The sequence below is a fragment of the Mizuhopecten yessoensis genome, unplaced genomic scaffold, assembly GCF_002113885.1.
Source record: "Mizuhopecten yessoensis strain PY_sf001 unplaced genomic scaffold, ASM211388v2 scaffold3459, whole genome shotgun sequence".
NCBI lineage: Eukaryota > Metazoa > Mollusca > Bivalvia > Pectinida > Pectinidae > Mizuhopecten > Mizuhopecten yessoensis.
This window is the reverse complement of record NW_018405055.1, coordinates 842,294-867,416: the sequence shown is the minus strand read 5'-3', so window position 1 is coordinate 867,416 and position 25,123 is coordinate 842,294. Positions and strand designations below refer to the sequence as shown.

At 35.9% G+C, this 25,123-nt stretch overlaps 1 protein-coding gene across 1 annotated transcript in view; it reads right to left on the bottom strand.

Moving 5' to 3' along the window:
• LOC110447578 (fatty acid-binding protein homolog 6-like) overlaps positions 1–24,163 on the bottom strand; it is a 35,366-nt gene extending 11,203 nt beyond the window's left edge. Inside the window, exon 1 of the mRNA XM_021493362.1 lies at positions 23,810–24,163. Within this exon, the coding sequence (XP_021349037.1) occupies positions 23,810–23,888 (79 nt within the window). The 5' untranslated portion in view covers positions 23,889–24,163. The remainder of the gene's footprint in view (positions 1–23,809) is intronic.
• Between the last annotated feature and the right edge of the window lie 960 nt (positions 24,164–25,123).

Sequence of the window (25,123 nt, the reverse complement as noted above, 5' to 3'; positions counted from 1 at the left end):
ATATTGGTGAACATTGTGATAATGTTTTCTTTCAGTCAACATGCTTATGTTTGTGAACATTGTAGTAATGTTTTCTATCAGTCAACATGTTCATATTGGTTAACATTATTATAATGTTTTCTATCGGTCAACATGCTAATATTGTCGAACATTGTGATAATGTTTTCTTTCAGTCAACATGCTTATGTTGGTGAACATTGTAATAATGTTTTCTATCAGTCAACAATTTCATATTGGTGAACATTGTTATAATGTTTTCTATCAGTCAACATGTTCATATTGGTGAACATTGTGATGATGTTTTCTATCAGTCAACATGTTTATAATGGTGAACATTGTAATAATGTTTTCTATCAGTCAACATGTTCATATTGGTTAACATTATTATAATGTTTTCTATCGGTCAACATGCTAATATTGGTGAACATTGTGATAATGTTTTCTTTCAGTCAACATGCTTATGTTTGTGAACATTGTAGTAATGTTTTCTATCAGTCAACATGTTCATATTGGTGAACATTATGATAATGTTTTCTATCAGTCAACATGTTTATAATGGTGAACATTGTAATAATGTTTTCTATCAGTCAACATGCTCATATTGGTGAACATTGTTATAATGTTTTCTATCAGTCAACATGCTTATATTGGTGAACATTATAATAATGTTTTCTATCAGTCAACATGCTTATATTGGTAAACATTGTGATAATGTTTTCTATTGGTCAACATGTTTATATTGGTGAACATTGTAATAATGTTTTCTATCGGTCAACATGCTTATATTGGTGAACATTGTGATACTGTTTTCTATTAGTCAACATGCTCATATTGGTGAACATTGTGATAATGTTTTCTATCAGTCAACATGTCCATAATGGTGAACATTGTAATAATGTTTTCTATTGGTCAACATGCTCATATTGGTGAACATTGCGATGATGTTTTCTATCAGTCAACATGTTCATATTGGTGAACATTGTGATAATGTTTTCTTTCAGTCATCATGCTTATGTTTGTGAACATTGTAGTAATGTTTTCTATCAGTCAACATGTTCATATTGGTGAACATTGCGATAATGTTTTTTATCGGTCAACATGTTCATATTGGTGAACATTGTGATGATGTTTTCTATCAGTCAACATGCTTATGTTGGTGAACATTGTGATAATGTTTTCTATCGGTCAACATGCTTATGTTGGTGAACATTGTAATAATGTTTTCTATCGGTCAACATGCTTATATTGGGGAACATTGTGATACTGTTTTCTATTAGTCAACATGCTCATATTGGTGAACATTATGATAATGTTTTCTATTAGTCAACATGCTCATATTGGTGAACATTGTGATAATGTTTTCTTTCAGTCATCATGCTTATGTTTGTGAACATTGTAGTAATGTTTTCTATCAGTCAACATGTTCATATTGGTTAACATTATTATAATGTTTTCTATCGGTCAACATGCTAATATTGGTGAACATTGTGATAATGTTTTCTTTCAGTCATCATGCTTATGTTTGTGAACATTGTAGTAATGTTTTCTATCAGTCAACATGTTCATATTGGTGAACATTATGATAATGTTTTCTATCAGTCAACATGTTTATATTGGTGAACATTGTGATAATGTTTTCTATCAGTCAACATGCTCATATTGGTGAACATTGTTATAATGTTTTCTATCAGTCAACATGCTTATATTGGTAAACATTGTGATAATGTTTTCTATTGGTCAACATGCTCATATTGGTGAACATTGAGATGATGTTTTCTATCAGTCAACATGTTCATATTGGTTAACATTATTATAATGTTTTCTATCGGTCAACATGCTAATATTGGTGAACATTGTGATAATGTTTTCTTTCAGTCAACATGCTTATGTTTGTGAACATTGTAGTAATGTTTTCTATCAGTCAACATGTTCATATTGGTTAACATTATTATAATGTTTTCTATCGGTCAACATGCTAATATTGGTGAACATTGTGATAATGTTTTCTTTCAGTCAACATGCTTATGTTTGTGAACATTGTAATAATGTTTTCTATCAGTCAACATGCTCATATTGGTGAACATTGTAATAATGTTTCCTATCATTAGTTTCGTCAACATGCTTATATTGGTGAACGCTGTAGAATGTTTTCTATCTGTTTCATTCACATGGTAATATTGGTGAACATCGTAATAATGGTATCTTTCATTTGTTTCATCAACATTTGTATTTGTTTGTATCAGTAGTTTCGTCAGCATGCTGACAATGGTGTTCATTGGAATTACGTTTTCTATCAGAAGTTTCGTCAATATGCTAATATTGGTTAAGATTGTTATGATTTTTTTCTCTCAGTCAAAACGTTAATTGAGGTAAATCAGTAGTGTTGTCAACATGCTTATATTGGTTAACATTGTATTTTTTTCTGTGTTTTCCGATATGAATATCGTCTCTATTAATATTTTAACAGAAATGTATTACGTATATATCAATCATAGAAGAGAAGTGCGTTAGTTTTAATCGATAATCTTACAGGAAAGTTGAAAGTAGTTTTGTAAGAAAAAGAAAAAGAAAAAAATGCCTCTTAAAACTCATATGTTCTCGAAAAACCCACCAGCAATTTCGTTATTTGGTCTTGCAAGAAAAAACAGAATGCTATGTGATAAAGGCTATTTTAAAAACTGAGAACCGGTAAATACCTTTCTTGCATAATAGTTGACGACTTCTCCAGGAGAGAGGTTTAAAAAGCATGAAAAGCTTACGGGAGATTATTGTAGAAATACTCTTTAATGTAATACATAGCACATGTCATTCCTGTGCTCCACTAACTATCAGATACGATCAATAAAGAAGTGCCTGATAAAATCAGTATTCCACTTCTGTTTTCGTCACATAGACATACTGTTTGAGTAAGTCTGGAATGTTGTCAATCTGACCAGACACTAAGTTCCGACTATACACACATGGTATGGACTATTAGGCTCGTAGCGTTTACGTAACGGAGAAGGAATGTATCTATATAGAACCAATCTATTGAAGAGGAAAAATTGCTTTCGCTGTCGTAAGTACGATTTTTCTCTGTTTTCTTTGACATGCGATCCCTCCGCGAGTCGTTGAGTCCTCGTAGCGACATTAAACGTAGTAGTGGTTTGGCTTCACTCACGTACCCTCCGCGAGTCATTGAGTCCTCATGGCGATAAAGGTGGTAGTATTTCTATAAACTGGATGTTTACCATGAGAAAAATTAGCCCTCGGCCAAGTATGTAGTTATCCTCAATAAAAACCGTCTATACTTATCAATAATATCCTTGCATGATGTAGATGCTGGTAATTAGGATTCACTCGTTGTAACATAGATGGTAGTATTTAGAATTCACTCATAGTGATATAGATGGTGGTATTTAGAATTCACTCGTAGTGATATAGATTGTAGTGATTAGAATTCATTGGTAGTGATAAAGATGGTAGTAATTTAAAATCCACTCGTAGAGATATAGATGGTAGTGATTAGAATTTACTCGTAGAGATATAGATGGTAGTGATTAGAATTACTCGTAGAGATAAAGATTGTAGTGATTAAAATTTACTCGTAGTGATATTAATGGTTAGTAATTAGAATTCACTAGTAGTGATAAAGATGGCAGTACTTCAAATTAACTAGTAGTGATAAAGTTGATAGTAATTAGAATTCAGTGGTAGTGATATAGATGGTAGTAATTAGAATTCAGTGGTAGTGATATAGATGGTAGTAAATATAATTCAGTGGTAGTGATATAGATGGTAGTAATTAGAATTCACTCGAAGTGATATAGATGGTAGTAATTATAATTCAGTGGTAGTGATATAGATGGTAGTAATTAGAATTCACTCGAAGTGATATAGATGGTAGTAATTAGAATTCACTGGTAGTGATATAGATGGTAGTAATTAGAATTCACTCGAAGTGATATAGATGGTAGTAATTATAATCCCGTGGTAGTGATATAGATGGTAGTAATTAGAATTCACTCGATGTGATATTGATGGTAGTAATTAGAATTCAGTGGTAGTGATATAGATGGTAGTAATTAGAATTCACTCGAAGTGATATAGATGGTAGTAATTATAATTCAGTGGTAGTGATATAGATGGTAGTAATTAGAATTCACTCGAAGTGATATAGATGGTAGTAATTAGAATTCAGTGGTAGTGATATAGATGGTAGTAATTAGAATTCAGTGGTAGTGATATAGATGTTAGTAATTAGAATTCACTCGAAGTGATATAGATGGTAGTAATTAAAATTCACTCGAAGTGATATAGATGGTAGTAATTAGAATTCACTCGAAGTGATATAGATGGTAGTAATTATAATTCAGTGGAAGTGATATAGATGGTAGTAATTAGAATTCAGTGGTAGTGATATAGATGGTAGTAATTAGAAATCACTCGAAGTGATATAGATGGTGGTATTTAGAATTCACTCGTAGTGATATAGATGGTAGTAATTATAATTCAGTGGTAGTGATATATATGGTAGTAATACAAATTCACTATTCTACCCTCCGCAAGTCGTTTATTGAACTTTATATCCAGTCATCTGCCATGCACGTCTATTTGTCCTTGTTTGGATATCGACAATAGTTTTCAGTCCATCTTTCAACATTATATAACAGACAGTTGATGCAAATTGATATTTCAATCATTCAAAAGTATCAACGTAAAGGACAAAGGTCATGGTTTATCTATACATTTAGTTATGGTGACTTTCTTGATTTGTGATTTACAAGGTTACTTGTTTATAACCCCGATAAAACCTGTGGTTGTTTTTGCAAAATAAGTCATTTTTTAATCTCAATAAGCATCTCTTATTATACAAGAAAATTCGGTACGAAATGTCAAGAAGGAAAGAAGGCATCCAAACGAAAAGAAAAAAATTAGGGGCCTTATACAAACTGAAGGCTAAGTATTCCTGCTTGAGGTGACCTTCCTGATGTCTCCAAACAAATCTAAGAAATAACAAACTCCGTGTACAAGTCTTGTACACACTTTCAGGGTCATTTGGTAACCGACATAATTTCATGGTCATTTGGTAACCGACATACCCTTATGGTCATTTGGTAACCGACATACTCTCATGGTCATCTGGTAACCGACATACTCTCATGGTCATCTGGTAACCGACATACTCTCATGACCATCTGATAATTGACATACTCCTATGGTCATCTGGTAACCGACATACTCTCATGGTCATCTAGTAACCGACATACTTTCATGGTAATTTGGTAACCGACATACCCTCATGGTAATCTTGTAACCGACGTACTCTCATAGTTATCTGGTAACCGACAAACTCTCATTGTCATCTGGTAACCGACATACTTTCATGGTCATTTGGTAACCGACATACTTTCATGGTCATTTGGTAACCGACATACCCTCATGGTAATCTTGTAACCGACGTACTCTCATAGTCATCTGGTAACAGACATACTCTCATGGCCATCTGGTAATTGACATACTCGTATTGTCATCTGGTAACCGACATACCCTCATGGCCATCTGGTAATTAAGATACACTCATGTTCATCTGGTAACCGACATACTTTCATGATCATCTGGTAATTAACATACTCTTATGGTCATCTGGTAACCGACATTCTTTCATGATCATCTGGTAATTAACATACTCTTATGGTCATCTGGTAACCGACAAACTCTCATTGTAATCAGGTAACCGACATACTTCCATGGTCATCTGGTAACCAACATACTCTCATGGTCATTTGTTAACCGACATACTTTCATGGTCATTTGGTAACCGACATACTTTCATGGTTATCTGGTAAAAGACATACTATCATGGCCATCTGATAGTTGACATACCCTCATGGTCATCTTGTAACCGACATACCCTCATGGCCATCTGGTAATTAACATACTCTTATGGTCATCTGGTAACCGACATACTGTCATGGTCATCTAGTAACCAACAGGCTCTCATTGTAATCAGGTAACCGACATACTTCCATGTTCATCTGGTAACCGACATACTCTCATGGTCATCTGGTAACCGACAAACTCTCATTGTAATCAGGTAACCGACATACTATCATGGTCATTTGTTAACCGACATACTTCCATATATGAATTGGATAGTCGACAATTGTTACCTTGCGGCCGTACCTGAGCACTCACCGTCTGATACGGACCTAATCACAAACCCTCCGGCGATCGACAAAATTTATAACCATTTAATGAAGTTGAGATAAAACAAAATGGAAACAAAGCAAAATTGAACAGCTGACAAAGTCGAGCCAGACCCTTTATGATGCCAGGCAGCCGCTGTAGGTATCGGCCGCAGTGCAATCAGGTATGTGTGCATTATGACGATTTCCTAAATGGCGGATGTTTAAATAATCAGCGGTTCTGTGTTATCGACCTAAGTAGGCAGCTTGGTAGTAAAGTATTGACAGTTTCAGACACCGAAGCCGAGTCCAGACTGGAACCGCCAGTCATATCGTCAGTAGTGAACAGCTTTATACATGATTACCTTACGGACGTATCAGATGCTAGCTATAACGTGTTAGTGCGGCTATAGAGAACGGTGGCAGGTAAATTACAAAGACATATAGATCAGAATCTAAACCGTTGATGGTTCACACTTAGTTTCAAAAGCTCCAATATATCGTCTGGAAACCCGCCCAATCCGTTTAGTCAATAACTACATTACGCTTAGGGTACATGCAACATTTAATAGCATTTCAATATGGAATCAAAATGAGCGGTCCAACTTCTCTATCATGGATATGGAACCCGTAGGTTAATGTAGGCGTTTGAATATTGATGATTATATTTAAATGTAAAAGGACACTTGATGTTAATTTTTTCAATTATGTTGATATATACGACAGAACAACAGGAGAATTAATCAAATGTCAGTTGAACTGTTTTCACGTGACATTTGAACTCATTAACAGTAAACAGAAGTACAATTATTTGGTGAAATTTGGACTCCAATAGTCACTGTAGACTATCGTCTCGTAAACAATGTCACGCGTCTATTACCATTAAGCCACTAGACAATGCTGCACGTCATGTAACAATAAACCCGTGACATATTACAGAAAATGTTTGATTTAAACACCGTTACAAAAACAATATACAGACATACATTAGGATAACGAAGCGTGTTTGTTACAAAAGAGAATTATATATGTAATGGCATACGCATAGTGTCGGCAAACTACGGCCTAACTACTACAAACGATAATTACCTACGGTACAGCAAGCACATACGACAATCGGAAAGTCATGATATGCTTGTGTCTGCTTGTGAGTGTTTTAAATCATTGTTACAGAGATTTTCTTGTTATTATGAATAAAATATGTCTGAATAAAATACCAAAAAGAACGATAAATTAACCAGGCTCCTCTTGTAATGTACGTTTCCAAACCACGACCCAGTGGCTTGGTGGCTGGTATTGGCCGTACGACTTGGGTTGGGTATATAGGAGAAGCCTTATGTAAGAAAAGATTTCCCTTACTTTATCTGATCCAAGACGTGTCTCATCAAATTACAATAGAGTGGAAATAATCGTATGTGATCGTTTGCTTTGCCAAATAAACTTCTAAAAACCGAGACAGTTAGAAGTGATTCCACTAAATGTTAGTTTTATCACAGATACGTACTGCAAAAAGTTAGCGTTCGATAAATGAGGAAGATCAGAGCTTTAATGATACTGGTAAAATAATGCTTTAGATTGTTCAAACTGTACAACTTGACAAATTCGGCAAGAATCAATCTGTAACAGTGGTAAAAACATTAAGATAAAAGCTCTATATCATATATGCAGTGAATTCTACCATATTCCTCTTTTCTATAAATGCGTCATTGCATACTCTCATACGAAGAATGGGGTATTAAGGGGACAGTTCATTGATTTGAGTGTCAGTAGTGAGGATTAAAGCATGAGTTATTCACATTAATAAATACTACGTTTCTATCTTTAACTAATACTTTGTATCTCGCTACGACTACATAGTAAATCGTTGTAAAGGACAGTGAATGTTTTGGTATGCTCCCATGACGTGGCACTCTACAGCGAACAGACCAATCAGAAAGAAGATTTCGCTAGTCCATAATTTGGCTTCGCCAACACTGACACGTGCTCAATAAGTTTGTTGATAAGGCGGAATATTTTGATAGTTCTTTGACAATTTCCTGTCATGAACGATTTAAAAAAATATTATCATATACTTTTCATTTAAAGTTTCAAGGAACATTTTAGTTATGACAACCTCAAGTGATACAAATGAAAACTGTTCACATAGGCTTTTTAAAATTTATACTCATGACCTTATTTCGATAATATAGAAGTTCCCGTTTTTCTTACCCGTTTTACGGAGATAAAACAAACATCACGAGGAACACTTCGTATTAATTCAATTAAGTAATTTATCAAAGGAAACCTACTTAATTTTTGATTACTTATTCTAACGCGTTCACTGTCATGTTATCCTTACATATCATGAGGCATCCCCACATTTCTCTTGCAGAGTAATACAAGTTTATTAATAATATCTAACAGCACCTAGAGTCAGTATAACGCCGTTTAGAAGATGGTACTAATTCGGCTAACGATATACATGTATTGTGCGTTATACAGACGAGGTAACAAAATCAAGAAAATATACTAGGTATTTCCCCGAAGGAGTTTTGCTAAATGAAAATTCCTGATAATATGGATTTGTAATGGAAGTCACCTGCAGCTGCATAATAGCAAGGCAACAATTGATTTGAAAGGGAACAACTCGACATAATGGCAGACTTTGGTAGAGTATGGAAATGGTGCTCAAGGTCGTGGGAGGTTCCGAAAACGTTAGACAAATAACAGCTGACATAATATCGGCAATAACATGGAAAATATTTATAGTGATTTGAGACAAAAGTTATTGCATATCATACCAACGATATGAGAATTAGTAATTTACTTATCTTTTGATCAGAGGTGTACAGTATCGCATACACAACTTGACAGTTTGATATGTGTAGGTAAGGTATAGTAATGTTACTTGAATTGGGTTATGGGTTGTACCAACATCCTATTGGTAGTTTATCCAATTATAAAGCTTGTTAAGATTGGTATACACCAAACACACCACTGGTGGTACATCCAATAACTTTATATTGGTGATATAGCTAGGGATTTAACGACTTACAACCTTTAATACAATGCCACCTAGGTGATATATCCTATAATACAGCTCTATAAGTGAAGTTTTCTCCCGAAATACAACTTAACATGGGTAGTTTATACGTGACAGAGCTCGATATTGATGCTATTTTCAGTAATAACAGCTAGACACGGGTAGCATATGACGTAATACTATAGAATTAAAGCAGAGAAGATCGATCGAGGTTTAAAACAATATTGATCGACGCCAAAGGACGTGTTTGATATTTTCTGTTTTGTGCTCCACGAAACATCCGATCGATCAAAACAAGTGTCATAACTGTTTTGCCACATTAAATATTTTAAAAAAGAATTAGAAAGCTTATGTCAACCATCACACCATACTTATTATCTTTCTACCCAGAGTTATTAACGATCCAAAAAAGCATCGCATTTAATTAATCAGCACTGGCAACTATCAATAATACATTGTATCTATATCTGCGTGTGATACATTATAGTACAATTGTCATTTATCATAGACACGGCCGTACGTAATTCATTGTAAGTGGTTCAAAGTAAACGTGGCAACAACAAAAACAGAATAAGCATCACCAACTCGTTCTTTATTATATGCAAACCTCCTTTTACCCTTTTAGCATATCCGTGTGATGCTTGCTGGCCATTTGCGTTGCTGACAGGCTAACCTGATGTATTAGTTTCTTAGAATCACACTGGCCAAAAATTATATCACGTGATGGCATTCCCTATGAATAGTAGCACGAGCGTGCAATACGACGTTTAATCAAGAGTACACACTAACTAAAGAACCGTGTAATGCAATGTCAACCGGAATATAGTATAAGTTTACGTAACCCAATAAGCAGCAGATGTAAAATAAGAAATATTGTAAAGCTTCATATGGATGGCACATTCAGTAATTAACTTAAGGTGGGTGGTTTACTGGGGGCTCATCGTCCATTTTTTTTCCTCCGTGAAAAGATTTATTAGAGACGGCGTGGATGAGTCTGACGCCTATATCTGTTACTCATTAGATCACCTATAAGGTAGAAATATGTATGCAATGCCGACTGCTTTTTTGTGATCTGTAATTCGGGATTAAGGAAGTTATCAATGGAAAGTGTAATATTTCTTAAGTTAACTAACATAGCGGTATAGCTAGAAATACCAGCGTAAACGAACGCCTGTTTGATATATAAAACAGCTATAGACGCTACTATTTATCGAGGATTTCAACAAAGCGGTTTAACACAGTACACATTACGTAACATCAGAAGTAGAGTTGGATATTGATAAAGTCCAGACAATCCAGCAGCCAGGTAACGGGGCATACCGCGAAATCAGACAATCCAGCGGCCAGGTAATGGGGCATACCGCGAAATCAGAAATACTCTTGTTTACGGCGATCAGCCGACAGAAAGGTGTAGTCAGTTTAGATTGTATAAATATTATACAGATACTAATGCATTAGTGTGTTATATCGTGGTGAGATATATATGTAAGGTAAGGGTGAGATACATAGGTGTCATCTAATGGAGAAAGACATACCAGTAAGCCAATGGTGAGATATATAGGTGTCATCTAATGGAGAAAGACATACCAGTAAGCCAATGGTGAGACATACCTATACCTCGTTTTAAGGACAAGGTATAATCATCATTTGTGTTTGAAATGTTTTCTGTATTTCAAAGAAAGTGTCATTTCTGTCTATGTTACAAATGCATTATTGTGATGCCTTTTGTTTTGTTCCTTCGACACTGTTTCAATTTTTGTTGTCAGGTTAAATCATTGTGATACAACGCTTTTCGTTCAGCTTTTGAACGCTAGACCGATTTTACTAGCACCGACATAAAAGGGGGCCCTTCTTTCCAGGGTTCATGAAATAACTATCAGTTTGTTTATGGTGCACAAAGTACTAGTATTGTATCACAGTACCTTTCTTTCTACCTTGCCTATATTGTACAACGGACAATTATGCGCAACTCATTATCCTTGACAAAAAACATGTAGAACTTTTTTTATAAAGGAACCACTCTTCATGTGTTATTAACACATATTTGTTTCTACAAACAGGTCTTGTCATTTTTATTCATTCTGTTGGGTGCGAACATCCCCTCTGCCAATTCAACATGGTTCAAGAGCTGTGTGTGAGGTAATAGCCAGACCCCAAAAGTATCACCGACATTGCTTTGTACAGAATATGTGCCGGTTCTTTTATAAAGGCAACATTTGATCTATGTGCACCCATTCAGAGAGGCAATAGCATACCAGATCATTAAGATAATTTGGCATGAGTGTGTAAAGCTACAGGGAAGCAAAACAGTTAAAGGTATCTTGACAGGTACTAACATTGAAGGAGGGAGTTGGCCGATATCCACATTGTTACAAGAATGTGAAGGCCTATTGTAATTACTCGGGTTTTGTTTTACTACCTTGGCATTAGTCGTTTAGACATTATGCACTGGCAAGTATATCATGTGGAAATCGGTAGCATGCCCCTAACCACCGACTAGACGGAATCCTCTCGTGTTTCCAATACAGCTTAGACATGCTTGAGCAATTGCCATAGACCAGCATAAACCAGTACCGATGGCAGTGACGTTGCAGATTTATGCTGCAATATGTCAATAATTAATGTCAGTGAGGTAAGGAGTAGAAGCCTGTTACAACATTCCCAGTATAGTTGTCAATACGAGATACAGAAGCACATGTAAAACCTCTGGCGCATTATGATTTGTTTGCTTGCAAAGCTGTGTCATTCAAATAGATCATAAATACCATACAAAAACAGTTCAATACATATATTTACGTTTTCTCTGCCTTTTTTAACTTATAATTTATATTTAAAATTAAAAATGCCCGCCTTATCGACAGTCCACACAATTTCGTTCAATGGTTTGAACAGCGTATTGTCGCGTGCTGATTGGCAAACAAAGTAGTACTTTGACATTTTAACAAACACTTCAATTTTATTCCACAATTCAGTATCAATACAGTTGCGTATGATATGTCTATAGAGTGATTTAAGTTTATCAATAGAACTCTGAGCTGAAAGTAATATTTGAAATTGTTTCGATTTTTCCCCGGAACAAACTTCGCGCATGGACAAATACAGTGAACACCGTAAATCCGACCTTGCCCTCCACGAGGGAGTTATTTTTGGAAGTTAATTCGAACTTTTCTCTTTGCTCTTTTTTTTGAAGAATCCATGCGTGAATGTACTTGTTGGTTGTATTGGAACCTGACAACAGTCGGTAGATTCTATAACATCCTCGTTATTTGACATGTCGTCTGAAACTGAGGAATGGTGGATGCGAGACGCGTGAAGGATANTGTGTCAGTAGGTCTATATAATATGTGTATTTCAGACATTTGTAACGAACCCCTGTTGATCAGTGCAGTGTAACAGACGTTATTTCTGATAAATTGCATGAGCGTTAAAATTGTTTCCATTGCCGGCATAGGTGATTTCAACCGATGTGCATTTTGTACGATATTGCAGACATTGGTCTTGTTTTCGTTGTAATAAAAGTTTTTTTTTAATTTTATTTTTTATTTTGCACATAAATTTACAATGGCATTGTCAAATCTCACAATGCCCAGCGATATTTCAGCAACCGTCATGTTTATTTATATTGGATATTGTAGTTCCGGTCAGTGTTGTATTAATTGTGTCTCGTGATGCATGGTAATTAAAGTCCCATTAACGACACAGCTTTCAAAGAGGCTATATAGTGATAATGCAATGAAAATGTAAATATATATACATCAATGTTATAGGGTATAAAAAATGGTTTACCATTACCTGTTACAATGATGATAGTTAAACAAAAGTGAGTCGAAATGTTTTAGGTATACGAAATATAAAAAGATACCAGGAATACCAAAATAAAATAAAAGTTCAAAATATTTACATGACACAACCAATATCAATGGCAACGTGTCTATAGAACTGAGACATTCTATTCCCGGTATCGTTATCAATAGATAATAATTATATTCAATTATGCTGTACAAATGCTTGCTCCAGCATCATGAAACAATCTTAAGTCTAAAACTGTCTTAAGTTTAGACTTAGCCAATCACCGATTACGTCTTGGAAAATACGTGATTGGCCAAGCTAACATTTTTGTTTAACATTTTATGATCCCGGATCCTGGTATCTGAAGCAGGATGTATTCATTGCAGTATGCATTTAATAGTAACACAGGAATGTGCTGCGCTACTCTCAGAATTACTGCTGTCAATGACACTACAGAAGCATAGCATACTACTAAATTGCCTCTAACAAGTGGGCTACTCGGTAAATACCATACAAAGGTGCATTGCGCGTATGAAAATATTTTTGTTAAGGCTCTGGCCCGAGTAAAATATATCTATTCACACAACAAACGAGTTCAATCTAAGACGTCAGATGAACACATGTGAGGGCGAAATAATTACACCACTCTTCTAGCGTAAAGTTGCGCTGAAAAATCGGAACACATTCTATTTCTGTTCGTCTATTTTTTCAATAGATAACAACCAATGAGTTTTAACCAAATTTCGTTTACAGAGGTAACACAACATCTTGTATTACCAATTTAGCAACAAGAATGCATTACAAATACCATACTACAACACGTCAAATATGCATGTGGATGGGGATACAAAATAATGATGTACAACTAGTATCACCTGTTAGTAGAATATACTTCATGTGTTGGTGTGCTAAATATCGTTATTCTTCCATACCCGTAAATTATATAAATTATGGTATTTAATGGGACATCATTAAATATCCTCTCTTTGTAATTTATTCATTTTGTACTTTTCAAGTATTACAATTTTAGCTTTCAAAAATATTATCTGTCAAATGACTTGATTAGGAGTCTTTTATTCACTCAACTTAAAATATGGCAAGACAATTATGAAACAATTATTGCAACTTATAAAATCATTTTTGTTAGCCGAATGGAAGCATGCAGGGGATGAAACTGGGGTACACGGAGAAAACCAGCGTGGTTGGGCATGTGACCCAAAACCTTTTCACGTCCGATCGTGGAATCCTTGGTCGTTTTGGTGAATGGTGAGAGCTCTATCCATTGCGCCATTCGACCAGCCTTTGTTTTGTTAATTCTATGCTATATACATGTCAGAACTTGATATTTCAATCATATACCCGTTATTCACTTAATAATTCAATCGTCCATTGATGCTGCTGTACTTATTCGAGTATAAATGAAATGAGGATGCATATTCATCGTATACAAATGCTTAGTAAAATTGTCATTAAAAGTACAGATAAATAAATTAAATATGTGAATATTTTTTTTTTACAAAATAACAATATACCCGATCTTCAATATATGACTAGGGAATCCCAATTCAACATCACTAAAACAGTCAACTTCGGCAATCGAGGAATTCGAAAGCACCATCAATCACCACATAACTATTTACTGAAACTCCTCAAACATCCTTAAAAGCTGTAAGTACATGAGCTCCGTTTTTACAAGCTTAACGCACACATGCTTTCTTGATAAACATATATCTAACATGCCATGTTTTTCAGCAATATTTGACGCAGTGTGTCTTTTTTTCTTTCTTTGAAGTCTAACACTGACATTTCGATGAGTTTTACGAGTAAAACAAATCCTTCAGATATTTACGTTGCACGACAAAAACATGGAGCCAGACTACACTCACTGATGTCTACACACACACACACCTCTGGGTAAATTTCTGCAAACATAGGAACACACACTAAGCGCCGGCCATAGGTCAACCAAACTAAGGCACGCACTTCTCTAACGAGACGAGGATCTATCAGAAATTTTATTCTACTGAATGGGAACTTTGATCTGTATTGATTAAGGGAACGAGCTGTATTACGTGTACAATGCAGGTCAGACAGGTACACATGGATCATAATCGAGGAATGGTAAAACGGTATAACTGTAAGGGACAGTCTTAAAATATTGCAAATAAAACTTGGGTACAAGTTATTGGTCGTCAGATGTAAGGTTGATAGTAGTTCAATTACACGGACTTTTTATGTGATTTTGTACTAGCCTTTCATCGGAAGCTACGTCATTGAAATAAAACCTGCCCATATATAACATACATATGCAACGTATAGGGACTGCTGGTGGCAAGGCATGATCATAAAACTTCCTATACATACCAAAACTCCATTTAAAACAAAAAAAGAGCGAGGTATTTTTAAAGCAACAAAAAAAGAGCGAGGTGCAATCTCGATACGGTTTTTCACCCAAGCACGATTTCTCATCCGATGAAAAGTTATGTTAAGAAGAAACGTATTGGCTATTTGCAAGTAAAGACAATTATGAAATCGATTTTTCGGCGATTGTGAAATGTTTACCATATAAGTGTACATAATACATTGGGTTGATTTAATACGTAGCACTAGAATACAAATTACGAAGGAAGACAAGTTTATGACTTGCGCCCTGTCCGAGCCTCGAACTCATATACACAGGTACGTTTATCAGAAGGTTTAATTCAAATTCTTAACCAAGTATGTTGTATGGCCTATTGGAAAAAAGGATTTACTTTCATTTTTCAAATCGAATTTTGACTTTTGCATTTTCTGTTGATTCACCGTTAGGAATGTATTTTGAATTTTATACAACAGCATGATATCTTTTACTTAACCAATGTTGCTGTCCAAGAATTATTCAATTTAAAAAATACTGATGATGACTTTAATAAGGAAGTGACGTCAGAAAAATCTTTATGTTACTCAATTTTCTACTTAGTGCAATATCACAAACCTACAGTATGACAATGAACGAGAAGATTTGTCTTCTTCCCCAGAGCGAGAACGGAGGTAGGGAGAGTTTGGGTGGGAAATCGTGCCGGATGAGAAACTGTGTCACCTGTGCCAATCAGATTACAGTGTAGCAATTTTCTCACCAGGGTGAGAAATCGTTCAGAGGTGAGATCTCTTGTTAAAATAACGGCATTGTTAGCATGATTTCTAATTCAGGTGAGATTAACAGATTAATTCCCAACACGCAATGTTACTTCCTCCCTAAATCCATCCTAAATCAATATTACTCTTATCTAATGTACATACAATCCCCTTATCAATTCAGAATAAAGAATATTTCAACAAATCAACTTGATTTCAATATCTTGATAAATTCGTTCCTTAATTTAACTGGTAAGATAACCAGACGCAGTCTCCGGAAGCCCGTATGGAAGTTGCTGTTTGAGTTCCTGGTTTCGCTCTATCACCGGTGTTATAGCGGTACAGTATACGCCCCACGCTGTCAGGAGCTCAGTTATTTTGAACACATCTGCGCTATTTGCATACCATTCATATAGACCCGTCAGCACCGCGATACATCTTCATCCGTTGTGTACATACCACGTGAAAGAAACGGCGATTCTGTCTATCTCTTTTTACAACAGAATACGCATAGTCGTTTTTCTGATATTTAAATGATGTCCGATAAGCCTATGAGCGTTGGTATCGCCGTAGTGCAAAACTATCAAACAAACTTTTGACATTATAGAAAAACTAATAATTAATGGAACAGTTCTGGTTGAATATTATATTTCATTGCTTATACACAACGTTTTTGATAGTTCTGTCTTGATAAGATATCTACAAAGAAAACAATTGAAATACCGTGTAATCACAACAGAATTCGGCCATTTAGTGTCAATAGCATTAAACTGTAGGCCGTATCAAGTCGGTTAGTACCAACTCATTCCCATATGATTAGAGTAGCGAATAATCTCTTCCCTTATTGACAACAAGTTATTTCAGTATGTTGACAGTGATCTCGTCCTTGAACATTGAACACTTTCTTCGCCGAAAGTAATTTCAACATTTGTTACGTTCGATGGCATTTCTGGGTTATTTGCTGGCAAAAAAGGACAACTTTTGTCAATTGTTTTGCATTCTTGTATTCAATCACTTTTGGTGTCGTCAATTCGGAATTTAATCCAAGATATAATTATTTCTAGATGAGTATCAATGTATATAAATTTAAATTGTCTAGCAATCGTGGTCTGTTCTCAAGTTTGTCCAAATATTGCTATTACTCAATGCATATTATGTATCTTCAAATATTTTTTTATGCTAAAAGCACATCTTATTTTATGCCATTGTGTAATGAAAACAAATACTTCGCCCATATGACGATACTTGTTATATCTTGTCGCGTGTCCGTTGCGCAACGGGTTTGCAATGTTCGTTCTTCCGAGAAGAATTAATCATCTGCATATAAAAGTCTTTACATCATTATTTTACCACTCATTTTAATGTCAAATTAAAATTCGAATCGGAAACCAGTTATAGATGATCTGGTCCTGTACTGACTCAACTATTGGATGGAATTATGCGTTTGATAAGTTAGCTAAGTTAACTAGACTCCAAATACAACACCTTATGTCACCAAAAAAATACCGAAAGCAAATAAATATTGTAAACATTTTATGACAATCCGACTTAAGCTACAGTAGATCAATATGTATTAATTTTAAACAGAATGTACCTTTTTACCGAGTTGACTAGATCCAACTGGGCAGAAAAGAGCTTTATTGAGACACGTTTATGTACCAGGTTACCGCGTATTGTGATCACATCTGTTGTAGGAGTGGGATGGCCAATATCCACTTGTCGCACGTTCGATTTTGACCACAAATTGTTCAGTTGTTTGCTATTTGTAAAATGTACTGCACTAACGACTGCCAGCTGGCACGAGGTAATGCTATTACTTTACCACGGTGATTCCTCCCTCACACTCTCTTAAAGAAGTGTGGATAAAACGCTATACAATCTATACAACAAATCTGAACACATACTCAACAGATTACTATGCATAACACATAATAGGAAAACAAGCAAACATCAGTGCAGACTCTATGATGCAACTGAGCCTAAACGCATGCTGCATGATACAACTAAACCTTGATGTATACTCTACAATGCAACTTAACCCAAACAAATACTCTATTAAACAACTACTCCAAAAATATCCTCAATAATCAAAACAAATAAATTACGATACCAATAATGTTAAACCCATGCTCCACGATACCACTCGAACTCACATACTCTACGATACAACTGGAATTAAACACGTAGTCTACGATACAACTGTATCTTAACACATACTCTACGATACCACTAAATCTTAACACATTCTCTACGATACCACTAAATCTTTACTCATACTCTCCGATACCACTGTATCTTAGCACATACTCTACGATACTACTGTATCTTAACACATCCGCTACGATACCACTGTATCCTAACACATACTCTACGACACCACCTTATGTCAACACATACTCTACGCTACCACTGAAACTCAACTCATACTCTACGATACCACTGGATCTCAACACATACTCTTAGCTACCCCCGAAACTCAACACAGACTCTACGATACCACTGTACCTTAACACATACTCTACGACACCACCGTATCTCAACACATACTCAACGATACAACTGAAAATCAGCACATACTCTAGGATCCAACTGGAATTAAACACATAGTCTACGATACCACTGTAACTCAACACATACTCTGCGATACCACTGTATCTCCTACGATACAACTGTATCTTAACACATTCTCTACGATACCACTGAGACTCCGCACATACTCTACGTTACAACTGAAAATCAGCACATACTCTAGGATCCAACTGGAATTAAACACGTAGTCTACGATGCCACTGTATCTCAACACGTACTCTACGATACCATTGAAACTCAGCACATACTCTACGATATAGCTGAAACTCAACACATACCTTAACACATACTCTACGATCCCACCTTATCTCAACACAGCCTCTACGATACCACTGAATCTCACATTCTCTACGATAGTACTAAATCTTTTCTCATACTCTACGATACCATTGAAACTCCGCACATACTCTACAATACAACTGGAATTTAACACGTAGTCTACGATGCCACTGTATCTCAACACATACTCAACGATACCACTGAAACTCTGCACATACTCTACGATACAACTGACAATCAACACATACTCTAGGATACAACTGGAATTAAACACGTAGTCTACGATGCCACTGTATCTCAACACGTACTCTACGATACCATTGAAACTCCACACATACTCTACGATATCACTGAAACTCCGCGCATACTCTACGATACCATTGAAACTCAGCACATACTCTACCATACCACTGAAACTCCGAGCATACTCTACGAAACCACTGAAACTCCGCACGTACTCTACGATACCATTGAAACTCCACACATACTCTACGATATCACTGAAACTCCGCGCATACTCTACGATACCAATGAAACTCCGCGCATACTCTACGATACCACCCAACCTCAACACATACTCTACGAGACCACTGAAACTCCACACATACTCTACGATATCACTGAAACTCCGCGCATACTCTACGATACCACCCAACCTCAACACATACTCTACAATACAACTGGAATTTAACACGTAGACTACGATACCACTGTATCCTAACACATACTCTACGTTATAACTGAAACTCAACCCATACTCTACGATACAACTGTATCTTAACACATAATACTCTACGATACCACTGGAACTCCGCGCATACTCTACGATACCAATGAAACTCCGCGCATACTCTACGATACCAATGAAACTCCGCACATACTCTCCGATACCACTGAAACTCGACACATACTCTACGATACAACTGAAACTCAACACATACTCTACGATGCCACTGAAACTCACATTCGCTACGATAGTACTAAATCTTTTCTCATACTCTACGATACCAATGAAACTCCGCGCATACTCTACGATACCACCTTATCTCATCACATACTCTACGATACCTCTGTATCTGAACACATACTCTACGATCCCACTGAAACTCACATACTCTTCGATACCACTGTATCTCCTACGATACAACTGTATCTTAACACATCCGCTACGATACCACTGTATATCAACACATCCTCTACGATACCACTGACACTCCGCACATACTCAACGATACCACTGAAACTACGCACGTACTCTACGATACCATTGAAACTCCACACATACTCTACGATATCACTGAAACTCCGCGCATACTCTACGATACCATTGAAACTCCGCACATACTCTATGATACCACTGTATCTTAGCACATACTCTACGATACCTCCGCACATACTCTACAATACAACTGGAATTTAACACGTAGTCTACGATACAACTGTATCTTAACACATACGCTACGATACCACTGTATCCTAACACATACTCTACGTTATAACTGAAACTCAACCCATACTCTACGATACAACTGAAAATCAGCACATACTCTAGGATCCAACTGGAATTAAACACGTAGTCTACGATCCCACTGTATCTTAACACATTCTCTACGATACCTCTAAATCTTAACCCATTCTCTACGATACCACTAAATCTTAACACATTCTCTACGATACCTCTAAATCTTTACTCATACTCTACGATAACACTGAAACTCCGCGCATACTCTACGATACCATTGAAACTCAGCACATACTCTACGATATAACTAAAACTCAACACATACTCTGCGATACCACTGTAACTCCGCACATACTCTATGATACCACTGTATCTTAGCACATACTCTACGATACAACTGTATCTTAACACATCCGCTACGATACCACTGTATATCAACACATCCTCTACGATACCACTGATACTCCGCACATACTCTACAATACAACTGGAATTTAACACGTAGTCTACGATGCCACTGTATCTCAACACATACTCTCCGATACCACTGTATCTTGACACATACTCTACGATACAACTGTATCTTAACACATACGCTACGATACCACTGTATGTGAACACATACTCTACGCTACCACTGAAACTCAACTCATACTCTACGATACCACTGTATCTCAACACATACTCTTAGATACCCCCGAAACTCAACACATACTCTACGATACCACTGAAACTCAACACATACTCTACGATACAACTGGAATTAAACACATATTTTACGATACCACTGAAACTTAACACCTACTCTACGATATCACTGTATCTTAACACAAACTCTACGATACCACTGTATCTTAACACATACTCTAAGATACCCCTGAAACTCAACACCTACTCTACGATACCACAGAAACTTGATATATACTCTACGATACCACTGGAACCAAATACATAACGCATAACCTACGATGCCATTGGAATGCACATACTCTACTTTGTAACTGTACCTAAATACTTATTCTATAAGTCTACATCCTGACCTACTACAATACTTAAAATCATTCATACTTATAGCTACGATACACAAATATACATATTCAAAGCAATGTTACAGCTATACAAACTAGACACGTGCTCAAGTGTATTACAATGTAACAGTTATTCATATAACCACTATATAAGATTTTTTAGATAATGGACGTCTTGTTAAGAGAACATACCTCCTTATTAAGACGAAAGTGTAAATAGATAAGTCATGATGCAGATTTATATCAAATGTGTAAATGAATGCATGAAATGTAACAAAAATATGACATGGTGTAGATAAATAAATGTCGCTTCTAAAGGCACCAGTAACTGACGATCCATGATTCCTCTACATAGAAATGAGCAGTATTGAAGTAATTCTGCTCGAAACGTCAGACGGAGCAATTGCATCCAGTTAATATCATTCGTTAGCACAGCAGCGGTCTGTGGTAGAGATAAACACAGTACATCGTTAAAGAAACAAAGCATGGTTAACTTAACAAGTCAGGACAGACCAAAGGTAAAATTTTGTGTAAAAGATATCACTGTTAAACATCAGTCAGACCTTTCATTTCACAAAGATGTCTTTGTTTACTCAAAACGCATTTCTTGTATTTCGCAAAGATACTTTTTATATCATGAACCAACCATTGCCTGCGATGTATTAAATGAAGGACGATACCCTTTCCTGACAAATATGCTTCTGCTGATATCATTACCACACACATTATCAGACAGATGTTCTCCACAGCTTGTTTAACACTAATAACACCAGTTCAGATAGGTCTAACTTTATACAACTACATTTTTCTAGCAAATTGTTTTTTTTTAGATCAGTAATATTACATCTATCGTGAAACCTCAAATCTTCTCAATCAATTTCAAATAATTAAAAAGTTTCTTAAGCAAGACATTGCCAACAATTTTCGTGGAAGTGACGAGCGTGAAATGTTCACAATACTTTCCATGGTGTTTGTAACACGGACTCAATCGTTTGCAGTATTTTATTAGGCAGAAGTTGCTCTCATTCTCTATTTTGGCTTAGTTGATTTCCTTGCTTGGTTCCTTTTTTACCATGTTTCCAACCTTTTTTCTTCTGTTCTTTTTAACAGATGGCTTTTGCTTTATATTTTGGAATGGTCAAACTATACTTAACCTTCGTCTTGTCCTGCTCTCGGGTGTGGTGTCCTATCTGATCGGTATATCATGCATGTTTTTCTTATTATGGTAACTTCTTGAGTTTATAACCTTTCGAACTGACTTAGCGTTGCTGTCTTCGTTTCTTACCTTTCCTACTAATTATAATTGCTTTCTTACATTATTGGCATTAAAAATCACATATCTTTGCACCATTTTGTGTTAGAAGCAAGACTTGTACAGTTTTCGCCTTTATCTGCTTCCGCGATACTTCGTTAAGATAAAGCACAATTAACAACCAACCTCACCTTCCGCATTTGGTTCATAGTATCGAGAATTAAATCTTAAAGACATTGTCGTTAGGACAATACTATTGCCTTCCGTTTGATCACATGATTATATCAGATTTATTCCTGGCACGAAGCAGACAATCTTCTTTCTTTTATAAAAAATGAACAGGGTGATGTCAATCATCAAAGTGAATATTTGATTTCGTTCGCATGACCATTGGAAGGTAGAGCTCTCCTTGCTAATGACATGTCGTATTTGCCATTTAGTAAACAATTCATTGTGTTGCACATAGCAGTTGCCCATTTCGTTATCCCCTTTGAAGGTGCATGACTTTCATATTCTCGTCTCCGCAATAGATCAACAACGATCAGGGTTGGGCAGATTCTTTATTTTAACTAACAAACCATTCTGAGTAACGTCATAAACCAACAGTTGAGTAGCTTCAAGATAAGTGAATCATTCAATTAGTTTGAGGAATGCAGGTAATGTTCCTGCTATAAACTCATCAGCTGATGGATAGGATAATAGTATTTCCAATATCCATTGGCTACTTTATACATGCATTGTATGAATGTTTTATAGGACAAATAATCCTCGGTTAACAACAAAAGAGTATGTAACATTGTTTTTAACCATGAATTATGTGTATATAGCAATAGAGAATACGATTTGCTTGATCATTCTAGGGCGCTGTTTCATGAGCCCATCCGTATGTCCATTTACAAATTAACAGCCTACTGACAATGTTCATAAGATACATTTAACACAACGTAAGCAAATATAGTAAATAGAAAATACGGTTGATTATTTACCATACTGGTTTCGTTGATGTAATGGTAATAAATCAATCGGATATAGTTGTCAAACCTTTTCCATTTACAAAGTAACAATCAATAATAACCGGAATAATTTATCAATGATTAAATAACTTACCTAAAGCGCTGGCCATCTCATCGAATCCGTCCTTTTTAAGTTCCTCCCATTCTCCTACAAAGACGCTTAAGTCCCCCATATTGACACAATTGAAAGTCAGGTGTCAACGTCAAATAGCACCGAAAACTTCCAAAACTGCTGAAAGTATCGCCTATTCAAACCTTGCCAAAAGTACCTTTTCGATGCCTTATTCAACAATCTCTGATTTCTAGACAATTTAAAAATAATAATAATTAGAATGTATGTCGTCTGCTAAGAGTTGCTGTCACAGAAGCACGTGCATGTGCCTCGGTTAGGTACTAGCAGACGTTGGTCGGTAGATCCCGTGCTGATCAGCTGGTTGTGCTACTCTTAGCAGCCGCTTATATACACAGTACAGCCGGGCTCATAGAGAGGCAGCGCGCGACGTCCAGGGGTCACCAGGTACACACGGTATGACTTTCTAGAAAATCAAAGTGGTAGGCTAACATGCAAATTGAATAATATCTTGTAGCTGCACCTTTATCATCAGTGGTTAGAATTCTGCACATGATGCTGCATACCGTTCATTGTTGGATTTACGAGCGTTTGGCACACTTCTCCTCTCGATCACAGTTATGATCCCTTATCAGTTATGACGGGCCCATCCACACGTGCCCGGCAGACGTTTTACCGCGCTATAAACGGTGTAACACCACAGGAAACACATAATTCCTCACATTACTTAGTCATATAGTTACCTGGGCCTCGTTAGGTTAGTTAGCTTTTATCGCGTTTAATTCTGATAAATCAGATATTCGATTTATCCTAGAAAGGATTAAACAGAACTCAGTAAGTTAGTAGGCACAGTTTCCGCGTTGTCCTACAATATCATCATATCAACCATGAACCGATGATCTTACAGAGCGCTTATTGATGTTATACTATTCTATGCAATAATCACCTAGTTACTTCACCTGCTTATGTTTCCGTTCACCATACAGTCAACACGATGGCATCAGATTGAAGGCAAATAATCATAATTCACAACTTTGTACTATGTTTGTTTCTTTTGCCTTTGATGTCAAGCGTGCGTAACGTTAATTCAAGAAGCAAGGTCACACCTGTGTCAGATAAGATTGTATCAAATAATTTATATATTATACCAATATCTTACATATTATATGGTACACAAAAAAGAAAAGATATAATATCCATTCTTTAAAAAAATATCTTATATCTTTTTGATAAATCTCTTTATAAAATATCCTATATAAGATATTTCATAAAATATAAATCTTATCTATATCAGATATCTAATAAGGGAAACTTTATACGATATCATTTGATGATTCT